Raw genomic sequence first — 26,486 nt, 5'->3', positions numbered from 1 at the left:
GAGACAACTTTATATTTCTATAGTCATTTGGCTTGGTTTCTCAGAAAATTTAAGCTAAAGCATTAAGAGATTCTCTGACTCATTTGCCTGCCATCAGTTAGAATTACAACAGACTAAAGCTTGTTATCAAAGCAATATTGAGATCATATTTGTTTAGAACAATAAAACAGTACAATTAAGAGATATATAAAATAACACTCATTTCCATTCTGGAAGTGGGCATGTCTCTTGGCATTAAAATACATTTTCAACATGTTAATGATTTGATGTCTCCTTTTCTTTAAATCATGTGTGACAGCTCTACATTAAAAAGAAAATGTAATTTTAAATGAGATGTTCTCATAGAAGGAAAACTGAATATTATAATACACCTTAAACACTAATCATATAAAACTTAATATTTCACACAGACAAATATAAGAACTAAATAACATGATGACAGCCACAGAGGGCTTCAGATGTACATGAATGTGTACACGCGCGCATGGCGCATTAATTGGCATCACCAGGGACTAGACTCCAATTTAAGTTCCAATTGTGAAACCTTTACAATAATTTTGTATGTGAGATCCTTAAGTAAAGTACACAGTTTTAATTTTGTTTTGTTGATATTACCATTGTTATTGATACTGATACTAAGTACTGAATGCTGCTATTAACATAGTTACTCCTTTAGCCAGGATGTGTACTGGGACAGAAACTGCTATGCTTCTGTGCAGTTTTTGTCATCGTGTTGCTATTTCTTTCTTCCAGTGGCTAGTCAGTATTCCACTGGGGAAAAGAAGTGTTGCTCTAATCTGTGAGAAGAGGGGCCAGCATGCAGAGTAAGGGCAAAGCTCTGGGTAAGAATGTACAAGGCTCCCTGTGGGCACAGTGTGTAGGGCAGACTGAAACAGGTGAGAGCCGCAAGAGCGCTCAGGACAGTGCCTTCCTCACCGAGTGAGCCCGGGGCTCCACCACCCCTCAGGGTTCCCTGCTCTTATTCCCAGTCTATGGCTGCACCGTTTGGTGCGCTCAGGACAGTGCCCTCCTCACCGAGTGAGCCCGGGGCTCCACCATCCCTCAGGGTTCCGGCTCCACCATCCCTCAGGGTTCCCTGCTCTTATTCCCAGTCTATGGCTGCACCGTTTAGCGCATGGACTTTAATGCTGATTTTGGCTGCTTAGGATTTGGTTTAGCTTTTTTTTTCTCTTAGGTTCAGTTTGTATTCCTTGGCCGTGAAACAGGTTGATGACACGAGACCACAAACTTTCGTCTAAATCATTGTCATGCTGTTGAATGCTGTGACTAGTACGCCCCAAGCTTAGATTCCACTGTCAACTCAGGAGATCTGTGCTGAGAAAGATCATACCACCATGTAAGATGGGCATCTACATGACGACAATAAGAAACCACACTGTGATAATACGGTGTCAGATACCTCAAACATGTAACAATCAAGAAAAATACAATACTAATCTCTAAGATAAAAAGAACCACACACAACACATTTGTAAAAACTAAGTCTTCATGGATTTCTGCTTCTAGGATGTTGATTTCTCATAGGCAAGTGAAAACAATCTCAGACTACGCTTCAGGTTCTTTGGATTTACTGGAATGTTCTCCTACCTTTGTTCAACTGTACCGGCATGCTTTCGGATTTCATCAGTCGCTGCTGCTGCTGCTGTTGCTGCTGCTGCACGTGATGCCTTGGGGCTTCTTCGGAGCTTCTGGAGACAGCAGCAGGGAAAGAGCTGCCTCCAGGTGCAGGGCCACCACCACCACCGCCGCCGCCACCAGGTGCAGGGCCACCCATACCACCTGGAACCGAGGCTGGGGAAATCAACTTTCTTCCAAAGTTAATCAGGCTGTTGGAGACCTTGTGTATGTTCAGGGGAGCGCCTCGGGCATTGGTCCTTTGAGAAGGGAAAGAGAAACATCGTTATTTAACGTAGAGGAAAATGCTATTTCACATATTCCACGGGAATAAAAACAACTTGTCTAACCTTGACAAAGGCTGCTTAATAAATTGGAAGTGAAGGGTGTAAAGAAATGCAGACGTAATGTGACCACAGAGTGGTAATGTGGCTTATGGGAGATGAGTCTCATCATTCTCTCCTTCTACAGGGCACATCACGTGCCAACACTGTGCTAGGTCTACCCCTGGATATTCTGGTTAAAGAGAAGTATGTGTTAGCCTGAATTTCTTAGCTGAAAGTGAATATCCTGACTGAATCAAGGACTCACAAGTCTGCTTAGCAGCTTGTCTTTTCCTAACTATAAGTCGGTAATTTTCTATTAATTTCACCAGAAACCCCTTGCGCGATCCCAGCGGCTCCTGACTGTACTTCATTGGTTGATAACCCCATCTAAGGTGTCTCTATAGCCACTTATAATTCATCTGTCATACATAAACAGGACAGATAGGAAGTTTCTTACAGTCTTTTGAGATGTAATGTGAAAGACACCAACACAGTATGTATGGCTAATGCTGAGACTCTCAATAACAACTCTCCCTTTGCAAGACCATACCTAGCCTTGGGAGCATCTTATTCTTTTCCAGTGGCTCTTTACCTCTTCACCATCCTGCTTAAATGTGTACCACAGAGGTCTTTTAATAAACCACTGCTCTTCTTTGAGAAGCCCACCCATACTCTGACACATGTTTTGTTTTTTTTTCCAAGTGCCTCTTTACATTACCTTTTAACATTAAACTTAAAATATATATGGAAATCTCTTTTAATAAACCCCAACTCCATTCCATATGGGCTTATCATAAAATTCTTGGCTGCATACAAAGATCCAGGTTTACATGACTTGAGACCTCTAAAACTAAGGCTGCTGAGGGTGACAGTGTGGAGCTGTGCTTCTGTCCCTGCCACCACTGACTGGAAGACAGATTTATTTTGGCTCAGGGTTTAAGTCAGCAGGTAGCTCCATTCCTTTGAGACTCAAGACAATGCAGAGTCACCATGGTTGGGAGCGTACCATGGGTTCACAGCAGGTAGCATAGTGATGCATTATTTATGACTTATTAAAGCTTGCATGAGGATTCAGAAAGCAAAGTCATCCACAAGCCACAGAAGCCAGGTACACACCTTTAATTCCAGAAGCCAGAAGTTAGGAGGTGGTGGTACACACCTTTAATCCTAGGACTCAGGATTAAGACGCAGACAGATCTCTGTGAGTCTCAGGCCACCCAGGTCTATACAAGATTGAATCAGTCTAAAAGAGAATTATAGCTCACCCTATAATCCCAGGACTCAGGAGAGGTATATAAGTCAGTATCAGGCATTCAGTAGGAGACATTCATTCTCCAGCCACACTGAAGACAGGAGCATTCAGTCTCCAGCCATGCTGAAGAGAGTTGGTAAGTCAACCCTTTCAGCCTGAGGTAGAGGTAAGGTAGAGGCTGGCCACTTTGCTTTTCTGCCTTTCAGTTTGAAGTTTAAAACTCAGTATCAGTCTCTGGGCCTTTTACTTACCATGTTACAAAGTAGAAAGACTGAGACATGAAGGGCCAGGCAAGAAACTCCTAATAGTCTATTCTCTAACAATGCATTACTTCCTAATTTCTGTCATCTTCCAATGTCATCATATTAAGAATCCAGGAGTGATGACTACACTGAATAACTCAGAGCCCCCATGATCCAATCACCTCTCAATGGTTGGATACGCCAGGTAAGGACCAAGCTAGACACATGAAGCTTTTGTGGGAAATATTTTATATTCAAACCACATTAGTGCAAACCCCACATAATTATGTATATGATTTAAAATCTGCACTAAAGATCCAAAAGGCCTTTCTTGCTGTATCGACCACCCAAGTAGGTACCAACAACCCCTTAATCACCCAAACTCCACAGCCTCCTGCCTCACACTCCCTTTCTTGCCTTCCATGGTTTGCTAGGAGTTGTGTTATAAATGAATATTTTTCATATGAACAATTCCTTCCTAGATGGTTCAGTTTTGTAGTGCATCTTAGGGCTGAAGACTGCTTATGATCATAAATTGTTTTAGTTGTAGGAGGTAGTGTAACTCCATGACAATACCAAAGGGTTCATTTTTACTTCTCAAATCATTAGTAGACACTTAGTCTCTTTTCACAAAAGTGAAACACGTTTATTAGATTTAGTTACCTTGCCATTTCCCTCTCCCACACCTACTTGGCAGCACTTTTAAAGCATTTCTCCTTTTCATATGGCAGCGTATGTTTGGTGTTACTAGCTGTCACTCTGAAACAGAACCCATCTATAGTTCTGTAATAAAAAGGAAACACCATCATGTTTCTTCCTTCCATAAAGTTTCCTCTAGCAGCACTAGCTAATGTTATGAGCTAGGTACTGGAAGGCTTGCTTACATTGCATCGGAGAAGGACTAATCAAATTTAAAAGGGTTATAAAAGAAGAATTATTACTTACAACTCAATCCAGTATAAAAATAATTTAATAAAATTAATCCAAATGACCTCTTTTGCATCAACTTTCATATTGAGCTACTTAATGTTTTACCAAAATAATTTGTTTAAAGTGTTTCCTAGCAGAAGTGAGGCTATCTATACAGTGCTGGGCATCACTTGCTCTTCAGCTTTTACCACCTTCCTAATGAAGCAGGGTACCCTCAATCTGCACACGAGAAGGGCGTCAGTCCATGTTTCCTAAATAAAAAGAGTAACTGAAATAAAAGGGACGCATCAACTGCAGACTATGCGGTGGCCACCTCTGCTGCCGTCATCCAGCAGCCTGCACGCATGCCTAAGGGAGTGCAGCACAAAGATGGCTGCCGTCTTCAGCTGCGTTTCAGTCTCGCTGTGTGCAAATCAAGAACCATAATTCAAAGATATGAAGAAGTTTATAATGTTGTTACCCCTTATATAAACAAAAACGTACTAGTCAAATTCCCATATTGCCAGTTGTGAAATTTATATGCTGATACAAGTACCAAGAAGCAGCTACAGCATTATCAAGAGAGTGTGGTTAATGTACTGTCATTACTACTAATAACCACAAAAACATATAGATCAAGCTTGTGCTTAGAGAGTTTTCTTTTCATGTGAATAGCTTTTAAAAAGAGATGAGCTTCTTTTTAAAAAGGTTTTTGTCATTTTAAAAAACATACTCTTCATCCACTACTCAGGACTTCTAGAAGCATATTTTCTTTATAAAACAACTCTTGAAGGGGGTGTTTTCAAGGTGTAAGCAACAGCAATCACGTGCCTCCAGGAAAAGCCCGTTTTACATGGTTGTTTTTTAGGCACGTCAGTTTTTACATCAAAGTTATTCACTCTGTTGCTGAATTAAGTAGCAATGCCTTTCACCTGACAGAATAAATACCTTGCCATAGTGCTAGTGGGTGAGGAGTGTACTAGTCATGGGAATTACCACAGGTGTCACTGGCAATGTTGGGTCATGGACAGTGTTGCGGTAAACAGTCAGAAGAATGAGTCTGGAGTGAACAAGACACCAAACAAGCAAATCTATGTGACTGAAGTCTCTGTGGCCACCGTCCACTGTTGGAAGACTGCACATACAGAAGAGATTTCAAACAGTGCCGGGAACTTAGACCTTTGATACTCATTTGTGAGCAGCACAGGCATCTTCTCAAGAAGCAAGAATCTTTTTGAAACACTGCGTCGTAACTCAGCTGACTGAACTATTTTTGCTCAGTTCCAGTGACTGGAAATGGCTGACGGTGGCTGCCTTTCCTACCTCCCCATCCTCACTCAGTTGAAAGAATTCTAGAATCTTCTCCCCATTAAATGGCATAGTCATGGACCACTTTCACCTAACTTCTAAAGCTTTCATGAAGCTTTATACAAACCAACCCTTCTCCCTCATATAAACAAAAAATACCCTGCAAAAAATTTGTTTTTTGCAGTAACTATAGTACAATTTTCTTAGATTCTTGCCTATATTTTTAAAAGATTCATTTTCAATTTATTTTAAAATGCTCCCCTCCCATTTTCTCATTATTTCTTTTTACCGTTTGGTTTGCTCATTCAGTTGTCCATTTCTTCATTCACTTTTCATCCTCTGTCTTTCCAATCACAGCACAGTCTACATTTTCATCTGATTATGTTTCCACTCTCACTTTCCTTAAGTCTATTAACACAACTGTTGTGGAGACACACTTGACATTTTTCAATGGCTATGTTTATTGTAATTTTTGAGTAAAAATAGAAACATCAGAAGAATTAAGTATGAAAATATTCTAGCTTTTAAAAAGAATTACAAAAACTACAAATTGGAAAAATGTATTGATTCAGATAACGTAAAAGTTTTTTGTTAAATAGTTGGACCTGGATAGAGTTAAATAGTTACCATGGTTCATTTAAAAAGTCACATTAGGGCTGGTGAGGTGGCTCAGTGGTTTAGTGGATTGGCTGCTCTCCCTGAGGACCCAGGTTCAATTCCCAGCACCCACACGGTGGCTCACAGCCATCTAACTGCGGTCTCAGGGGATCTGACATTCCTTTTTGTCCTCTACAGGAACAAGCCACACAAGTGGTGCAGACAACATGTACATAAAACACTACACACATACAGTAAAATTTAAAAATTATTAAACATTAGGACTCCTAAACTGCAAGTCAACAGGGGTAAGAAATGAACAGACAGTTCTTAAATCAAACAAACAAACAAACATGCACAAATGGCCAATAAACATCTAAAAACATATTCAACTTATCTAGTTATCAGGGAAATGCAAATAAAACTACTTTGAGATACTACCTCATCTCAGTCAGAATGGCATTCCCCAGCAATCTGACAAGGATTGCGGGAGAATGCGGATTGGGACAATCATTATGGAAGTCAGTGTAGAGTGTCAGTATATATTCATGACTCACTATACTACTCCTGGACATAGACAGCGGACTCCATTGTACCACAGAGATAAGTGGACCCATGTTTCCTACTGCTCTTTGCACGACAGCAAATGGGACCGGCGTAAATGTCCACCAACAGATTAATAAGTAATACAGGCGTGGTGCATATGCACAATGGAATTTTATAAAGCTTTGAAGAAAAATGAAAACTGTGGGAAAATGGATGCATCTGGAAGGTAAAATACAAAGCTACGTAACCCAAACTCAGCAAGACAAAAACCTTGCATGTTCTCTCTCATGTGTGGGTCCTACTTTATACTGAATGTGTGGACTTCGTTGAGTATGCAGGACATAAGCTCAGGCTGGAGTCCTAAAATCTAGAAAGAAGACAAAGAGGGTGAAGGAAGTGACGAGGAAGAACGTGTGCTGGGCAAAGGGACACCCAGGACGTGAAGGATGGAAGAGATGGAGCAGGACAGCGTACAAGACGAGGTTGGGGTGGGCAGGAAAATCCGTCATGCCTTCCCCAAAACTGCCTTAATGTGACCTAACCCCTTGTATGCTAGTTGCAATCATATTAAGAGATTATTTTTAAGTACAAAAGTACAACACCTTGTTCTGGCGATAGAGACAACCTCCCCTTGTTATTACTGATCTACTCTGAGCAGATAAATGAGCTACAGCTCACACTTATTTATTTTATACATATGCACAGCAACCTCTCTGGAAATTTAAGACAGTTAGTTGCCAGAGTTGCATGATAGTACTATTTTGATTATTGTGATGTCTATATTAGCATTTGTGATTTAAAAATAATTCTAACATCTAAGCTAGTGTCTAATATTTTTGTTGATAATTTTGTATATAGATATAACATTTTGATCAAGCCTACCCCTTTTCCTTCTCTTGCACTTCCTTCTCCTACATCCCCAGCACGATCTCCTCCCAATTCAAGTGCTTGTCTTTTTCATTTTAGCTCACTGAGCGCACTTAGTACTACAGTATCTGCACGCATGAGGGCACCCTCTCAGGAACCGCATCCCTGAAGAAAATGAACTCCCTCTCCCCTAGCAGCCACCAGTTCCTCACAGTTCCTGAGCTAGGAGTGGGCCTTCCATCTCTCTTCCATGCTGGAGTTTTGTCTGGTTTGATTTTGCAATGCAACCACAAGTGCTGTGAATTCAGATGTGAAACTGTCCTGCTGTGTCTAGAAAACACAATTGCCTGCCTCTGGCTTTTACAATATTTCTGCGCCCTTCTTCCAGCTGTGAACCCTGAGAGATACAGTAATAAGTAGTCAGGCACAATATGCCCACTGGCACAAATAGTGGCAGGAATGTCAAGGAAGCAATAGAACACTTTGAGACTGGATTTAAGGACAGTTCCACAAGAGTTAACTCATGCTTGGCACTCTAAATGGGGCCAAGAACCTGAAACGAGGTAGGTCATGTCATAGGCCCTAGGGGAGATAGTAATAGTAATAAGCTATTGCTACTATTTTGCTAAAAAGGACATAGCATTAAACTAACTCTAGCTATGGTTACACATAATAACAGGTTGAGATAAGAAGACACACAACTAGCCAGCATTCAGAGAATAAAACATTGCATGACATTTAGTCCTAAACATCTATATTGTAACTCTCATGATTCAGGACATTTAATATTCTTAAAAATTCTTTTCAGTTGGAGACTTTCAATTCTATAAAGTGAACTAGTTTATTAAATTCTGTTACTTTGGGTGTATTAAACTTACCTGAATGTGGATCATCACTCTCCTATACACACCCTCCCATCTTCTCCCTTAAATGAGAAGTATGGCCCCATATATGGCCTTGAACTTGCAATTCTCCTGCCCAGCTTTCTGAATACTGAGAATGCAAGTATATACCATCAGACTCAGCTTCTAGATCTATTTTATCTAACTTTAATTTGCATGTCATATTATTTCTTTATGTCATTTTTTCTTTTTCAGACAAGATCTCTATTATATGGGCAGACAAGCATGGATTCAAACTCACAGAGATCCACTCGCCTCTGCCTCCCAAGAGGCATTATGCCTAGCCGAGGTTTCTTATCTTAGAAAAAGAATTCACTTTACATCTCAAGGAAGTCCAGGTTTATAGGATGTTATTAAAGCCACAAGATAAAGTTAGCTTCTATTATTTAACCCTTAGGAATCTAAGTTGTAAGGGTTTCAATTCAATGCTGAAGACTAAAGTTCTAGCTGGGTGTGAGGTACAGTCAGGAGAGTAATACTGAAAGGACAGCCTTGGCCTGGGTACACAGAAACCCTATCTCACTGCCTTCCTCAGCCCCAAATGGCTACAGCTCTCTTAACATGTGGCAGACAGTCTGTTTCCCTATGTGATACAAAGCCAAAAAAAAAAAAAAAAAAAAAAAAAAAAAGATAGCAATTATTATGAATAAAAAGGTTGGCATTGATACATGGATAGATATAAGGTACACCCTGGAGCTTACCTAATTGGGTCTGAACAATTTATAACATTGGTTAAGCTAACAATAACGAGTAATTAGCAACTATACATTAATCATAGGATATAAACCTTTAAGCTTCCCAAGATATATCTATAGGAATAAACACTTCTCTTCTTGAGTAGTAGTCTTTCATTTATTTTCTGGCCTTATATACCAGAGCCATCTGAACCATTCCAATATGTAACCACAATCTTAAGGGTCAAGCAAAGAGACTCTAGCTTAGAAGGACACATAAACATGGAAAAAGACATGCTTCAAATTTCCTCACTCACTAACAATTTGTTTTTCTCTTCACTCTTCCCACAATTTGAGAATCACCAAATACCTTCCCCCAAATTCCGGGTAGTTGCAGTTTACTCTCTATCAAGAACTAACTGTTAAGAGTTTGAAGGCTGGTTCTCTAGCATGTAATGAAGTCAACAGAGACGAGGAAAATGTGAGTCAGTAAAAGGAAACAGTGGCATTTTTAAAAACGAAGGCACAGATTAGATGTAGAAAGGAGAAATAAGTTTTCTCTCATTTAAAACATATGTAAGACTAAGAATGTGAAGGTCTGGCTAAATGAAGATGGAGTCTAGGATCCTAGATACCACTTTTTTCCAAAGTCTCTATAGATTTAATGTTATTTCTGACAAAAATCTCTCCAAAATTGTACAAATCCAAGAGTTGATCATAAAAGTTACCTAAAAATTTAAAGGCCAAAAATAGCCAAAAGGAGCTGGGCAATGGTGGCACATGCCTTTAATCCCAACACTTGGGAGGCAGAGGCAGGCGGATGGATCCTCTGTGAGTTTGAGGCCAGCCTGGTCTACAGAGCTAGTTCCAGGATAAGCTCCAAAGCTACACAGAGAAACCTTGTTTCAACAAACAAACAAACAAACAAACGAGGAAAAGGAAGTTGAGAAGGTAGCATATCTAAAAATAAAGTTACTAAAATGTTCATAATGAAGTTCAGTGTCTTTTAAGAGAAAGGGCAAAGTCCAGAAAGGAACTAGGTGTGACAAACTAATTCAATTTAACTCATCAGGAAAAGGAAAAGCCTCCAAACAACTGGTGGTACTGGATCTGCATGGTTTAGATGAGCGTGACCCCACAGTCCATTTAAGCGCATGTTTGGTCCCTTCTGGTGACCCTTTTGGGAAGGGTTAGGAGGTACAGTCTTGTTGGAGGAGGTGTCACTGTGTCACCAGGGGTCGGCTTTGGGGTTTCCAAAGCCCATGCCAGGCCCAGTCTTGGCCCCTCTGCCTTTTTGAGCCTGAAATCTTACCTCCCTCCACATACAAAAATTAAATTGAGGTGAATTACAGGTTTAAACACCAATGTTAGTACCATATAACTTCTAGACAAAAACAGATGTCTGTGGTACACCATCCTTTTAGCAGTCCTGGGCTACCCTAATACTGTCTGTTCCAATGGTATTCAGGATCGGCCTGTGGCTGAATTGTCAGTTCTAGACTATTACCTCCAAGCTTCTTGCCTGAAATACCTAGCACTTTGGCCACACCTAACAGTTTGTAGTAACAATGGGGTTTGTGAGAAATACATGTTCTTGTTGACCCTGGCCCTGTAACATACCACAGAAGATGGACCTCTTGATCATATTCATGCTCTACTTTCCCCCAATTCCTCCCAGATCAAGTCCTCCTCCCTCTCTAGCCCCTATGCCAGATGGACCTCCTGAGAGACAGACTGAGTAGCTAGGCTTAGTTATTACTAGTATTCTCTGCCTATAAGCCTGGACCTCCAATAAAAACACTCACGGTGGCACTAAGGCTCAGCTGGCTCTCTAGCGCACATTGTCAGATACCACTGCTAGAAGCCTGCATCTTTCCCCCAGGATCCAACCTTACTCCTGACTTTAATTTCTACTCCTTTTCTACAATGTGTTATAAGCATGAACATCACTAGGGTTCTCTATTAAGTCACTGCATCTGGCTGATAGTGTTGGGAGGCCCCTACAAATAACACTGGGGGGGGGCAGGAAAACTTAACTTCATTAAAATGATTATTTCCCTGTTCATCAACAAATACTACTATATAACCTGGAGTAATTACAGAGACCAGGAAACATTGTGAGAGCCAGAGGACTAGAATATCTGAATATCTGCTACAGAATAGTGTTTTCGTAAAAAAAAAAAAAAAAAAAAAAAAAAAAAAAAAGAACATGGGGGGAGCATCTGGGAGAAACCCTTGCAGGGAGGGGTTTGGTGAAGACACCCTCCACCCTCCACCCAGGAATGGCCACTCCCAGTCCCTCACAGCAGGGAGGGGTTTGGTGAAGACACCCTCCACCCTCCACCCAGGAATGGCCACTCGAGTCCCTCAGGCTGCACTTTGTAGAGGTGTAGATGTCTGTGTTGATTATCATCTCCTGCAGGAAGGAGCTTCTCTGATGAGGGTTGAGAAATACTAGGAATAATTTCATTTCTAAGGAATGATGGTCACTAGGAATGACTTTGTTTCTATGTTCCTTTAGCAGGATAACTGTAGTAGACTTCCCTTAGGCCCAGGTCCTATCTCGTCCCAGGTTCTTGGCCACTTGAGCAGGGTCACGTCTGGGTCCACCTCACAGAGTGGGTGGCTACTCCTATACCCTCTGAGCCACTACTCAACCAGTATATTTTTCAGACAGGGTGCTGTTACAGGTTCCAGAGTTTGAAGCTGGGTGGTATTATCCTTTTTTTCCCCCTCCGGTATCATGCAGAGGACCATCTAACATTAGATGGTGGTTGTTAAAATCCAATGCCTCTCCATCCTCCTAAGGTTCCATTTACAAAGTAGGGTGTAGTTCCACCAAAAGTTTATCCTGGGAACCAATGCGTTTATTGGGCTTGCTTACAGAACACAGATAAGGGGTTATTCACAGGAATGTTGGTGACCCCATAGTAGCTACACTGGAAAATTTCCATACAGCATATAGCCACATAGATTTGAGCTCCTTCTTCTAGTCTTTTCCAGCATATATACTCTAGACCTTCCTTAAAACCCTGAGGGCATGAGCAATTAGGGCAGAATTTCATACAACTTGTTGGGAGGAATGGCTGGATACTGTCCCCACCGCCATCAGTCACCAAACCCAGCTGAGCCGACGATGTCAGCAGATACAGTTGCACCCCTTCAGATGCAGACTGTTTGCCTTGGAGGACAGTGTTGCACAACAGTGGTGCCGTGCACTAAAAAAGACAACTACGGAGTTTGTACTCAGCGTAAGAAACAAACAGACACATCCCCACAGTGAGCAGTGTGTGCCACATGGACTCTTGAGGAGAACATGTCAGGCACAGGAAAAATGAGGCCATGCACATGCGGAGCAGAGCAAAGACTGTTATCATATCGCTGTAGCCCAGTGAACATGTGCAAAGAGGCTGGACAGACAGCAGAGAGCGAGGCAGGAGACAGGCTCTGAGTAGTGGATGGTATACTACTTACAGTAATCTGGCTGCTGGCCAGAAAGTGTGCATAAAAACGGAGGAAGCAGAGAGGCTAGCAGGAGCCAAATGGCGAGGTGAGAAATGTGTTGATCCGGTTGATGTTGGCAGTACAGAGAGGAAAGTCATTTGTTATAGGACACAGTTTGAAGAGGATTTGCTGGTGGACTTGATGGGTGACATGAGACAGAGCAGGAGTCAAAGGCAGTTGGAGGTAAGCGGGGTGGGATTTCTTGCAGTGATGGAATTCCACTTCTGTCTGCAGCATGGGGGTATGGGCTTATGGGCATAGAGGCAAATCAAGAATTCATTATGACAAGTGTTATGTTATGTAGTTGGAATCTAAGGGAAATAGATAAACAGTGGAATATTTAAGTCTAGAGAAGGAATAAAACTTAAAACATAAAGTAGGGACCCTTAATGATAAGCAGTCATGACCTAGGCTGAGTTCTATAGGGAATGAGCACAGACAGAAAAGCCTGGAAGGGGCCCTGGAATTTAGAAAAAGAAAAGGAGGAAAAGCTTGTGCTTTTTAATGAGGCATGCATGTTCTTTAGTAACAATTTTATACTGCCAGTTATATCTATTATAGACATTTCCCTCATTGTGCATTTGTGATTCAGGGTATTATATTTTGAGTGCTTCTACCCAAAAGTATCAGTCGCACTGTGGCAAGAAGGATGGCTCAGTGGGTAAAGGTGTTTGTCACTAAGCCTGACAACATTGTGGACAGACGGAGCTGACTCCCTCAATATGTTGTCCTCCTCCACATGTAAGCCGTGGCATGCGCACACTCACATACATACATACATACATGCATACATACATACATGCACACAAATATAAAGACAGACAAATAATAAAAGCATAATAAGCATTAAACTTTTTCTGCACAGTTGACCTCATCAGTGATTTCTCCATTACTTGTCAGGTTGTTGGTTAGAAAGGCAGGATGTTCTTTACTTCTCATTTCTTCATAGCCTGTTCTTTGGAATTTATTTTGATATGTTTTTGCCAACATCCATACTGTCATCTTCTTCCTAGTTCACTGGCCTCTGATACTTTCTACTTAATAAGAATGACATTTAAAATGGGTCCAATTTCAATCATAAGCTTTACAATTTCAAAAGAAAGGCTGCAGAGATGGTCCAGTGGGCAAGAGTGGGTGAGCGCTGGGTTCAGCTCCCAGCACTCACGTGGCGGCTCACAACAGCAGGCAGGGCCATTTCTAGGGAGCCTGCAATTCTCCGACTTCGGTGGGCCCCTGCCTAATGTGGCTCGCCCAAACTCACACAGGCACACATAAAAAGAATAATAAATCTAAAAGACCGAAAATTTCAAAAGAGATGAGGAAATTTTTTTTCCTCCATTCATCAAATGATATTTGTATAAGAACCCTAGTATGCTTACAAGGAAGTGTATAAAAAATAATATCTACACAAGAGAAATTCAAGGACAGCAGGATAAATAGGTAATATAAAACCACGGAAGGACAGAAAGGAAAGGGTACACAGTGCTTTCCATTTCTGGGGGGATGGTGTTGGACACAGTGACTGTTTGCTGAGTGTTGTCCCTGTATCAGGCCTTGCTTACCGGGTGACAGGAGGCACCTGACCTCAACTGGCTCGAGTGCCATGGCAAAACCGACAGACACCAACAAGGATGATGGTACTTTAAAAGGATGAATTCTCAAAAGATATCGGGGCAGCAGACAGGGAGAAGACAGCCAGACAACAAAGAGTGTCCTTTGGGAGGTGGTACCAGTCAGGGCTCTCCCTGAGAGGGCCCGGCAAGGTCAGGTTGGAGCAGTGCTCATCAGCCGGGAAGAGCCAAAGTGCAAACCCTCCAAGCTAAGGTAAGAGCCAGGGCCCAGTGAGCCTGTGATAAAGGAGTGGAGGGGGCAGGGGAGGAGAGAATGGCGCAAACGCCCACACGTCTGCATGACTGACGGCAAACGGGAAACTTGGGAAGGGTGTAAGTGGCAGTGTAATCTGATGAACTGAGATTTCCTTGGCCGTTTCACAAAAGGTAGTCACTGGGCAAGGACCAGAAGGGTCTTCAGATAAAAATACCTTATAGAACAAATGAACATAATACTCTTTTTTTTTCCCCTTTAAAACATACAAAAACTAAACCCCTGCATAAAGAGGAGGAAATTCGAGTAACGTTCCTGAGGGCAGGGATTTGTCTAAAAAAGTTGAATTAAATGAACTAGTTACTAGTGGTGAAACAAGACGTGGATTAAATGAACAAACAGAACAGAGCTCCAGTTAAGTCTCACGGGCTATGGAACTGGTCTCATAATTACCTTCAACCATGGGACAAACATCTCCATCAAAGTGGGGTAATTTTGTAGTAGCATTACAGTTTTTACTGTTGTAGTCAAGGGTTCAGATTCAAATGTAAAGGTAGCCTCTTTGCTGTGCATTTCCCCAGCCTCGAGCTACCAGTTCCTAAGCGGCAGTTGTTTTAATGCAGAACACGCTGTATGTATGCACTCCATAAATGTGTATTTAAGCTGCTGGGATTCTCAAGAAAAGTTAACACACAGGAAAACATTTAAGGAAAAAATTTGGACAACTTGGCAGCATTTATCATTGCTAACATTGTTTTCCAGAGTAAACTCTGAAATTGCATTCTAATTTGAAATGGTTCTGGTTTGACAAGTTAACTCTTGAGACATCTAAGCATAGTATTATGAAAAAACAGAACTGTTCATCAACCCTTTATGCCAATGTTAATTTCTTTTAAAAGTACGATTTTAATGTTTTTTTATTCCTACAGTGACCCTTAAGAGTTCTATGTATGCAATCACCGATCACACAAGATGCATTTATAAGCTTATTTTGTAGTTCTAAAGCCAGTTGGGAAATGCAATTTTAATTTTGTTACTGAAATAATTTAAAAATATATCATAGAACTGCTTCTTTTCATTCAACAGTGAAGATCCAGAAAGAGATTACACCAAGTAGAAACTATTCAGGTTTATTAGCGTTAGAAAAATGAGGCTGATAACATCAAAATGTATAATTTGTATGTTTAAAAAAAATTTACAGTATGTATTCATTGTAATGATACCATGCTATAAAAGGACATTTTCCGTGGAAGTATATGTTATATGCTGAATATCTTCCCCCATACTGCCCTGCTCTCCCTTTTCTCAGACTTTTTTGTGGCAGAAACATTTTCTTTATCCACCTCTACGTTGTTGGGCAATCTAAATATTACAAATAGTTACACTACAAACACTGATAGGCAACTATCTCTGTGACATGACATTCTGGAGCCTTGTAGATGAATACTCAGCAGTGGTACAGACTTTCATGAGCTAGGTCTAGTCTTAGTGTTCTGAGGATACTCCCTACATTTGTACTTGTGTTAATTCATATTACAACCATTACAAAAACATTTTATGATGTCTTAAAGAACTTACACAATTTATTTAACAAGGATTCATTACATACCAGCCTTGGCATGTTAAATCCAGAAAATAATCCTCAGGAAATACTTCTGATACTGTTTGGATTCAGAACGGCTACCAAGGGGAAGGTACTTACCGGCTTTTATTCATAAGGTCTGCTCCCCGGGCCTTGTAGTAGTCTAAATTGGGGCGGAACTGGTAAGTCACAGGCCTTGGATTTCTCTAAAGAAAAAGAAATACAATACGTTAAAATAAAAAAGACAGAAATGACTAAAATGAACATTTTGATGTTCTATACATATATAATAAGATGTTTAATAATTATCATGCTTCTGCTTTTATTGCTTCTTTCTTAGCTAATCAAAATTGAAAAAAAATCCAAACATTTTAGTTTTAGCCTGTGCTATTGCTCAAATAAATCAGTGTCATTAGACTGGTTTTTAGGCTTTCACTTATTTCAGAATACAATTTTCAAAATGAGATAAAATTATAGAAAAATTATAAAGTTATTTGATTTGAAACACAAGCATGAACAATAAAAAAAGGCCAGGGGACAAGGTGTCCAGAAAACTGCACTTCTGAGGCAAAGTAAAAATGATCATGAGTATTTGATGACCAGAAAACTAAATATGTCCACTAGGTGGCACACTGAGGCCACCTCCCAAAGTGGATTCTTTTAACGTCAACAATTTCTAGGTCATCTAATCTTATTTATAAGCTTAATAAGTGCACAAAATATAGCAGGATGCCCATAAAACTGACCAGTGTAAATTCACCAATAAACCCTCCCATAAAGCAAAAACTGCCCTTTTCTGCCATTTAATATTATTTACAGCGAGACAGAAATGTCCTTAAATAAATAAGTTGGGTGTGTCCATTTAAATTTGCAGCTACTGTTTAAACTGTTTTTAGTACCAAGCTCCTTTCATACAAATAAAAATTAAATATACTTTCACTCTGCAAAATCTTAGTCTTTTTTATGCCATAATTTAAATGCATAGTGCAATGTCTAACACGTTAAATTGCATACATCCCACAAAATGTTTTACAAACATCTAAATGTTTTCTAATGCCCACCCAGGCATTTAATTTAGGTAACACTCAGGTCTTTAATATATGGCACACACTGTTCTCTGAGATCTACTTAGACACCGAATAGCTGCATTTTATCTTAATAGAAAATTACCGATATGCTTAGATATCCCTTGGAGACATAATTCCATGACGCATGCTGGTGTGGGGTGGAGGGGGGAATGGAACTATTAAGGTTAAGTAGTTTGAGATTCATCAAGCTAAGAAGCTGTGTCTCACCAGCCATGGCAGACAGACCTTTCCTCTTCAGTTGAGAGTATTTACACGCTCAACTGTGTGTACCTCTTCTAAGGCAAGCGCTAATCACCTGACAGAAGCGACAATCCGTGATTTAGCTACAGCTACTGTCCCATTGTTTTGGTATTCAACACAGATCTGTAACAATCAAATCTGAATTGCCTTGATGAAGATAATGGATGCTTCCGTGACAACCATACTATTATGTCTAACTGCAACTTTTCTCATGAGGAATTACATAGGTCACTCATGGTAGCTGATGACAACCTGGACTCAAGGACTGACAGCCTACTCAGGATCTACATTAAAAAGGAACTTCCACAAGAAAGTAATTCACGACTGATTCTGCTCCTCATTCTCTGTACTAGGAAAAGCATTTTATTTTTGCTAATATAAAAGGCTTTTCTGACTTTAAACAAACTAATAAAGGATCATGCTACTATTTGTTAGAAAATAATAAAAGAGCAATCCCATGAACCAGTTTCCTGAAACATTTTTATAAAGAAATGACAAGCAATTTAAGACATGAAGTGCTGATCTATCTAAGCACTCAAGCCATTATTAGGAACAATGATCTGACTTGAGCACATAAGTGGGGCTCAGTAGTTCCTTCACTGAGACCTACCTCTCAATCCCTAGGAGACTTGCCAGAATCAAAGGGAGGTATTTTAAAGGACTGCAGTGCTGGGAACAATATCAAAGAAGTAAAAACAGACGATGCTGATACTGAATAACTAATAACTACATATGAAATACCAAGACAGTAAAAAGGAATTATTACTGTTCAAAGTTATTCAAAGGTTTCTTGTTTAGATGGTGTTATTTCTAAAACAAAAACACATACATATAGATAACCCGGTCACAAGAGTGAAACATCACTGACAATTAAAAATTATCCAACAGACACATTAAACACATGCGTGAAACAAATGAAAGTAAATTTATTAATGATATATATTCTTTCTGTATGAAAAGTCTCTGAAACCTAGTATTTTACTTCACACTTAAGCCATGTTTCCTTTGAGACAGGCCCCACTTCAAACACTGGATAGCACATGTGGCTTGTGTTCACCGTTAAGCAGAGAACTATGTCTGGCATAACTGAAAATCACTACGAGGCTGTACACATCAGTATATGGACATCAGCAGCAAGGAGGTGTGGGTACTTTTACACATTAAAATTCATTGCTGTCGTTTTGTAATTTGCTTCTATTTCTTTCTTTTAATTAACTGTTAGCTTATCTGCTCTTAATATGTTTTCTAAAGTCAAGACAATTTTGGAATACACACATATACAAATGAAAAAGCAAACCAAAACTGAATAACCCAGGCTCAGAAAGACAAATGTATGTTCTCTCTCAGCCGATGTCCCTAGCTCCAAGCCTTCAGGTGTGAGTCCATAACCTGGAGTAACTGTACAAACTAGAACAGCAAAAAGTGAGCATGGGGGCCGGGGGCAGAAGAACTGAGGGGGCCCAGCGGGCTCCAGTGGTCTGCAGGGGCGAGGGGAGATGACTGAAATATGAAGGGAGAGGAAGGAGGGTAGGAGAGGGTACCTGAAAAACTGCAAGGACGTAACTGTCTACCTAAAGATACCTATAATACCGTACATTTGTGTACAGTTACACATATATAGTTTATCGAAACTTTTCCATTTGGACTGACGATGTTCCTCCCAAGAGCCATAAACTAGCTAACAAAACCCCAACACTAGGAATGTGAAATCCTCTTTTGGGTTATCGGTCAGGGATGTCCAAGAGACTCCCACAACTTTATGCGCTGTTGTTACCCCTTGGTTGCCTCCCAGAGGTGGCAGGAAAGGTCCTCTTACTGAAGGAACTATGCACTTCAGACAAAAGACTCAAGAGGAGCCACGCTGGATCTGACCTGGAAGCCTCCTCATCGAGGACTAGGCTTTATGGTACCAGAAGCTCCCAAAAGAGAGAAACACCCAATAGTTAACAGCTATAGTGCCTGTGCAGCTCGCCAATGATGAGCATGGCGCCATAACCCTGAGGGTGCAGTAGTGGCACACACACCTCAGTCATTACCAACAACTCTCTAATTACACTGAAGACCAGCTCAACAAGAGGGAAACCATGGCTTGTACTACAAGCCTTCCTAACTACTCAACACTGGTGAATGAAGGTTGCTGGAGAATCTATGATCACCACGTCAGTAAACCAGCATCAAAGCTAACAAACGTTCTTACTATTTGTCCTTATATTCACAGATAAGTGTAGTATTTAGCCATCATCAAGATAACTTTTTGCAACAGATGGAGACCATTCATAAACCCAAACCCTATCAAAATGCAGAACTGTGGAGCCCAGTCCCAACTGATATATCTATAACACAACTCCTGCACCTAATGCTCAGGAGTCATTGTGGAAGAGGGGAAGGAAAGATTCTAAGAATCTAAGCAATAGGAATTTTGCTGTTGGACTGTATCTCATACTAAATGTCAGAGAAACTATACCCAGAAAGTCTTACCAGCACTGGCTGTGTAAACAAGACCTGAACAAGAGTGACATCAATCCACATGCTAATGTGAATAGGAGAAAGTCTAGGAGGCTTCAACTTCAACAAAGAACTACAGGAAACTAAGCAATAAAGAGAGAAGGAGTAATAGCCTTCTCTGGGGATCAGTTATCCAATACCAAATGTTTAGCCCTGAAAATATATACATACAAGTAACATTATATTTAGTAATAGACACACACACACACACACACACAGAGAGAGAGAGAGAGAGAGAGAGAGAGACAGAGAGAGAGAGACAGAGAGTGCTAAATAAAGCATTGATTCTCAGCCTTTAATACAGTTTCAATACAGTTCTTCATAGTGTGGTGACCCTCAACCATAAAATTGTAATTTTGCTACTGTTATTAATTGTAATGTAAATAAGTGATGTGCAGGACATTTCATATGTGACTTCTCCAAAGGGGTCGAAAACCACAGCTTGAGAACCACTGAATTAAAGACAAGAAGCCATGAATTTGAAAGAGTGCAAGAGAGGTGATGTGGGAAGAAAAGGAGGGAATGATGTAATTTTAAAACAGCCTATCACACAATAAATATTTCAGTAGCCACTAGAAATGTGTCAAAGAACCAAATCAAAACTAAATAACTGATTTCAGTCACTATCAAGACTACATACCCGCCCCCCAATGGAAGCAATCCTTTCCTCGGAAGGATGAGATTAGGTAAAGAGGTAAAGAGATGCTTGGCTTTCCTTGCTTTGAACAATTTCTCGCAAATATACTGTATAAAAACATACTAGTTCTTTAAAATCTCTAAAATCTCTAAACTATGAGGCACTAGACTTTTACACATGCAGAACTCTATATGAGGAAGATCAGACCCTATGAAGGCTACAGTTTCTTACGGTAGAGAATATGTTGACACCTTTAACACCATGTCTTTTTAAAGCTATTTTCACATTCTGGATTTTACACTACCATGATCACCTTAAAACCAATATACATTAAAACACACACACAGAAGAGAGAGAGGGGGTATGGATAGGCTAGGATATGGGGGAATCACATTAAAGTCTTGCAGACAAAGTAACTTACAGAAGCAAAATTGATAGCAGTGGAGATCAACGTCTTAGAAGGAAAACCAAACCAAAAAAGCAAAACCATGCAGTGGGCTTCTGGCTTTCCAAATTGTGGTGATACATTGTTTATGATCTAATAAAGCTTGCCTGCTGATTAGAATGGAAAACTAGCCACAGCCACAGAGGCCAAACAGTGGTGGTGCACACCTTTAATCCCAGCAACTAGAAAAGCATGTATATAGGACAGGGCAGGGCCTCAGAGCTGGCAATTAGTCTCCAGTCATGTTGAAAACAGGATCTTCCCCAGCCTGGGTAGAGGGAAGAGCTCTCTGGTGGTTTGACTGTTATGCTTTTCTGATCTTCGGCTTGAACCCTAATATCTGTCTTTGGGTTTTGATTATTGGTACAATATTTGTTATTTCAGGAAGAACCCCAAACAACTTCCAAAAAAGGCTTAGTTACAGGAATGAACTTAAGAGATGCAATCATCTACCAGTTAGAGTCAGTTAGCTTTCCTCACTTCTCAGGCCCTTAGGATAGTCACCTTTTCCCTAAAGTAACTCCAGCCAAGACAACTGTCTCAGAGAAACAGGGCTTTGAATGCTGAGCAGCCATGGCCCTTCTGCAAGCTACACCTGTTTGTAGCATGTACTCTGCTCCTTCCCTCTTGCCTACTCTATCCATGACAGCAACATTACAATACTTTTAGTTCAAGCTTAACTTTCTATGGCAGTATATAAATATTTAAGTGCTAATCCATAGGAAGAATAACTAACTATAATATAATATGATGCAAAAAGTGCAAATAACCACCAGATGGTCTGCAGCAACCTTCCTTGTTCTGAGCCTGATAAAATCAAATTCATGTAAAAGGTCGCTACAAATAGTCCTGTCTGTTTAGATGCCCTCATTCTTGCCCTTCATTTGAAGATAAGATTATCTCTTTCTGAATCATTTTTGGAACTCCAGATGGAAAGTGACCATTCCCTTTTCAAGAGCAGAGAATCTTTCAGAGGAGTTTACACAGACACATGAGAAGATCAAAGAACAAAGGAACCAATTTAAGGGCTACTGCTCTTAACATCCTTTCTACCAGTAGGAGCTCAGGTCTATTTAAAGTTGCATGTTGAAGACAGGACCACTAGAGAAGAAGCGACATTTTGGCATGTACTCAAACCCCTTCTACTCCTCAGCATATGGGACATGAGTTAGTGAAACTGCAGGAGGAACTCAATGACATAATGAAAATAATATGTTAGGCGCTTGATACAATTTCAAGTGAGATGGGAATATAACGCCCTCCAACACTCCTGAGCACCAGCATACAGGACAGACTTTGATCCAGAAAGCAGATATGACAGTAGGACAGTGAAATCTGTAATATTTAATAGGCACTTCTAATAATCATGGACAAGCTTACAGTAGGTTTTGTGGAACATTTTAAACACACACACACACACACACACACACACACACACACACACACCTGCACATGCTTGAAGCATGCAGGAAGCATACTAGGAAGACAAACCACACCCATTTTATATGTGGAAGAACAGGCTATCTTATTATTAGATGGGAGTACATATACTTACAAACTTTTCAAAAGATATAAAATTATACTATTTGGTATTCGTTAGCTTATGAACTTAGTAATTATAGTGGTTACCTATAATATGTTTAAAGTATTGGCATTTTATAGTTTATTGGCCATAATTCTTAAACTTAACTGAAAAAAGTTTCTATAGTATTAAACAACAACAAAAAAACAGAACTTTATGTCTGTAGCATAATATGTGTCTGGCATGAAGAAAATATCTGGCAAATGAGACACTCTGTTCTTTCTCCTAATTTCTTGTTACCAATCCTTAATTTTTATAACATGCCAGATTAGTAAAGGGGAAAAATAAGGCTCTGAAGGAGAAACAGCACAAAATATGTGGAATGCTTTTCTTTGATGAAAAATGAGACCTTTATTTTAGTGAATATATTGTTGTTTCAATGTTAGGGGAAAGGCAACCATCATTAAAAAAATGAATTGCTCAGCTGTTTATAAGCAAAAAGCTCTAGGGGAATTTCTCAGGACCCTAACGGCAAAGCATTCCAGGCTTACACAAACATATGTTGCAGGTGTTTAGGGTAGGCAGGTGGGAGAGACTCAGCCATGGCAAAGTAGTCAGTTTAATATGTTGTGACTGACATAATCTTACCACATCCAAGTCAGAGACGCCATGGCAAGAGCAAGAGGAAGCTGCAAAGCAGACGCTCTCCCCAAACAATTCTCCCAGCAGTGCCAAGTGAGCACCGTTTTCTTCTTGTAGTTTTATAGAAAATAAACACTACCGATTACAGAACAACAACAACAAAAAACAAAACCAAACTAAAGGTATTTTAGAGCTGGAACAAAGAACAGCCTGAAATGGTGATCACTATCCAAAAGAGATAAGGATGAAGTATTGTTGCTTTTATTTAAACAAATATTCCTAAGGAGACAGTTTGTTGTAATATCCCCTCTTTGGTTCGTTAGGCAGCATTAGATTTATCATAATTCTCCTAAAGCCTAAGATATTTCTATATTAAAATGCTAATTGTGCCTTTTCTTTTGCCTGTAATTAAAGCTGGAGAATTCTGTGGTTTGATATTCACTGATTGCTAGAGGGTTCACAGAAGGTCTTACCATTCTGTCTTTTATTACTACACACTGCCCCATCATTAACTACAAATACAGTTATCAAAAAGGCAGAAATTAGAACCCCACATACTCACAGAATTCTGTTTTACACACACACACACACACACACACACACACACACACACACACACACAGAATATTTATGTCTAGACATTACAATGTCACACTTTGTAACTTGTTTTCTTCCCTGTCATTTATCCAGAAGTTGAGTATCATACATTACTTGTGATTGAGCACAATACTCATTTTGCTATAGTAGTAAAATATATGATGAGTAGTAAATCAAGATATTCTGTATCACGAATTCTAATTGGTATTAATAATAAAAACCCAGAGACAGATATTGGGGTTCAAGCTGAAGATCAGAGAAGCAAAGCAGCCAGCCACTAGTGAGTTCTTACATCTACCAATGCCCAGACTGAAAGGGTGATCCTGTCCTCAGATTGCATCACCAGATTGCATCTGCCGCCACCAAGCCACAGAGTCCATCACGGTCATGAGCTTCAATACTGATTTAATCTAGGATCCATTCCCCCAAAGGTGTTGATCTTGCCTTTAAAGGCCTAATTATCCTTTTGCATTGAGAATCAGCATTTTCAAAAGCCAGAGATTCAATTATTATTTGTAGCTTCTGAATTTGGTACCATTCTATTTGCTGCTGAAGTCAATCTTTGTAAAAAAAAAAAAAAAATCCACAAAGGCTCCTTTGGGCTACGAATAATTTTAGTGAATGACTCAATTTTCTTTCCTACTTCTCTCCAATTCTGTCCCAAGCATTCAAAGCTTCTGCTCCACATAAAGCCTGGGCTTGCTCATCATACAGAGATTGCCTTTCTATAGTAGCATAATCTCTTTCTCCAAGAAGTTGATCTTAGAAATTTCCATACTTCTAGTTCTACTCTGTTGTTCTGTGGTCTTAGCCTCTTCACTGAACCAGGCACTACATTGTAATTGTAGACCAGGTTCTACAAACAGCTTTAATCAAGCCTCTTACGTCTCTAGGGAGAATTGTAAGTTTACCACAAGTTTAACATCTGCATAAATGGTTAATGCATGCCATATGAGACTATCACTTTCTTGAGTCTCCTTAAATCTAACACTGCAATAGGAGTCCAGTCAGCACTTACAGAGCCACTATCATTTGGCAATTCCTGTTAGCCTACTGGATATATTAAGGTTGTTGTTTGAAAATCTTAGGCTGTTCCTCTCTTATAATGTATTGCTGAAATTGGTTTTCCTTTAAATTCCTTTGTCTGGGTTTGAATATTTCTATGATCTGTTTTAATAAGTTTTTGTAAGGCCTGTATCTTGGCACTCATACCAAACAACTTTTAAGAGCTAAACCAAGGATTATCAAAATGACAACAAAGACTGTCAAAATGATAACTAATAGTATGGCAATCCCAGTTAAGTTGGTTATCCCTTCATTTAATTGTTCCATTTTTTAACTCATGCTTATGTAATCATACAGAGACCCAACTCTCTCCATTTCAATACTGTTTCCCATTTTATAATGTGACAAAGAACTCTCTGTTTCAACTAATTCTTCCCTTTGAGAATTCCCAATTACCTCACCAAATTTGCCACCAATGACAATTACCATGTCAGGCTGACTGCTGCTGCACAGAACAGTAACAGCCTGATCACATTTCAAGGCAGCTACTTAGTTTGGCAGCAGCAAGAGAAGGGGGTCCAGGGAAAGCCCACCAGGAGAGAAGAAAAGAAAACCTAGCTGGTAGGTCAGTAACTCTGGCTGTGTGCAGTTACTGCCTATGCTGGTCACTGCAAAGCCACAGGCAAGTGGCTTTTTCTTGCATTCGTACACCCCGCATTGGATGCCAAATGTAGCACAAATGTTAACTGATATTAATGATAAAACCCAGAGACAAATATTGGGGTTAAAGCCAAAGATCAGAGAAGCAAAGCAGTCAGCCACTAGAGAGTTCTCAGCTTTACCAATGCTCAGACCGCAAGGGTGATCCTGTCTTCAGATTGCATCTGCAGACTGCACTGCTCCACAGACTGCCTCAAACTGCATCTCTCTCCTGTCTCCTCCCACTTGGTATTCCTCTCTCCATCCAGCCAAATCACTCCTGTCTCCACCTCCTTAGAGTTGGCATTGAAAGTGTGGTACTCCAAGTGCTGGCATCCCCTTTGTGTGAGCTCTGTTTCTCTTTTAGACTGGAACAATCTTGTGTAGCTCAGGGTAGTCTGCCTGTCTCCCGAGTGCTGAGATTAAAGGTGTGTGCCACCACTGCCTGGCCTCTATGGCTAACTAGTGTGGCTAGGTTTGCATTCTGATCTTCAGGCAAGCTTTATTTGTTAGATCATAAACAAAATATCACAACATACCTTCTCCATAAAAAGCAAATGGTCTTTTTGAAAAGTAAACAACAAACAACACCAGCCTATATTGTGAATTGATTTTAAATGCCTACTATGCAATAAATTTACAATATATGAAATTTTGAAAAAAATTTATGTTTTTTTTTGAAAAACATTTGGAAATCTAAAAGGTATGAGTATAATGTATTTGTCAAGTTAATACATTTTCATCTAAGAAAATGAACAAAAAAATTCTAATTTAGTAGTCTGTTAGACTATGAACTCAGCACCAAAATTAAAATGGTCTCTTGCATATACTAATATTTTGGTAGGAAGTACCATTTTATAAATAGAGTATGAATATGTTATGACTAGTGACTATTACAATCTTAGAACAATTAATATAAAATTTAGGCAAAAGACAAA

At 39.9% G+C, this 26,486-nt stretch overlaps 1 protein-coding gene across 1 annotated transcript in view; it reads right to left on the bottom strand.

The window, feature by feature from the left end:
• The window catches only part of Tbc1d5 (TBC1 domain family member 5), a 247,774-nt gene that overhangs the window by 43,412 nt on the left and 177,876 nt on the right, over positions 1 to 26,486 (bottom strand). The window contains exons 14-15 of the mRNA XM_051204190.1: positions 16,289 to 16,374; positions 1,609 to 1,895 (exon numbers count right to left, since the gene is read on the bottom strand). Coding sequence (XP_051060147.1) covers positions 1,609 to 1,895; positions 16,289 to 16,374 — 373 coding nt within the window. The remainder of the gene's footprint in view (positions 1 to 1,608; positions 1,896 to 16,288; positions 16,375 to 26,486) is intronic.

Source organism: Phodopus roborovskii, unplaced genomic scaffold (assembly GCF_943737965.1).
Source record: "Phodopus roborovskii unplaced genomic scaffold, PHOROB, whole genome shotgun sequence".
Classification (NCBI taxonomy): domain Eukaryota; kingdom Metazoa; phylum Chordata; class Mammalia; order Rodentia; family Cricetidae; genus Phodopus; species Phodopus roborovskii.
The sequence above is the reverse complement of the archived record's forward strand: the minus strand, read 5'-3'. Positions and strand labels throughout refer to the sequence as shown.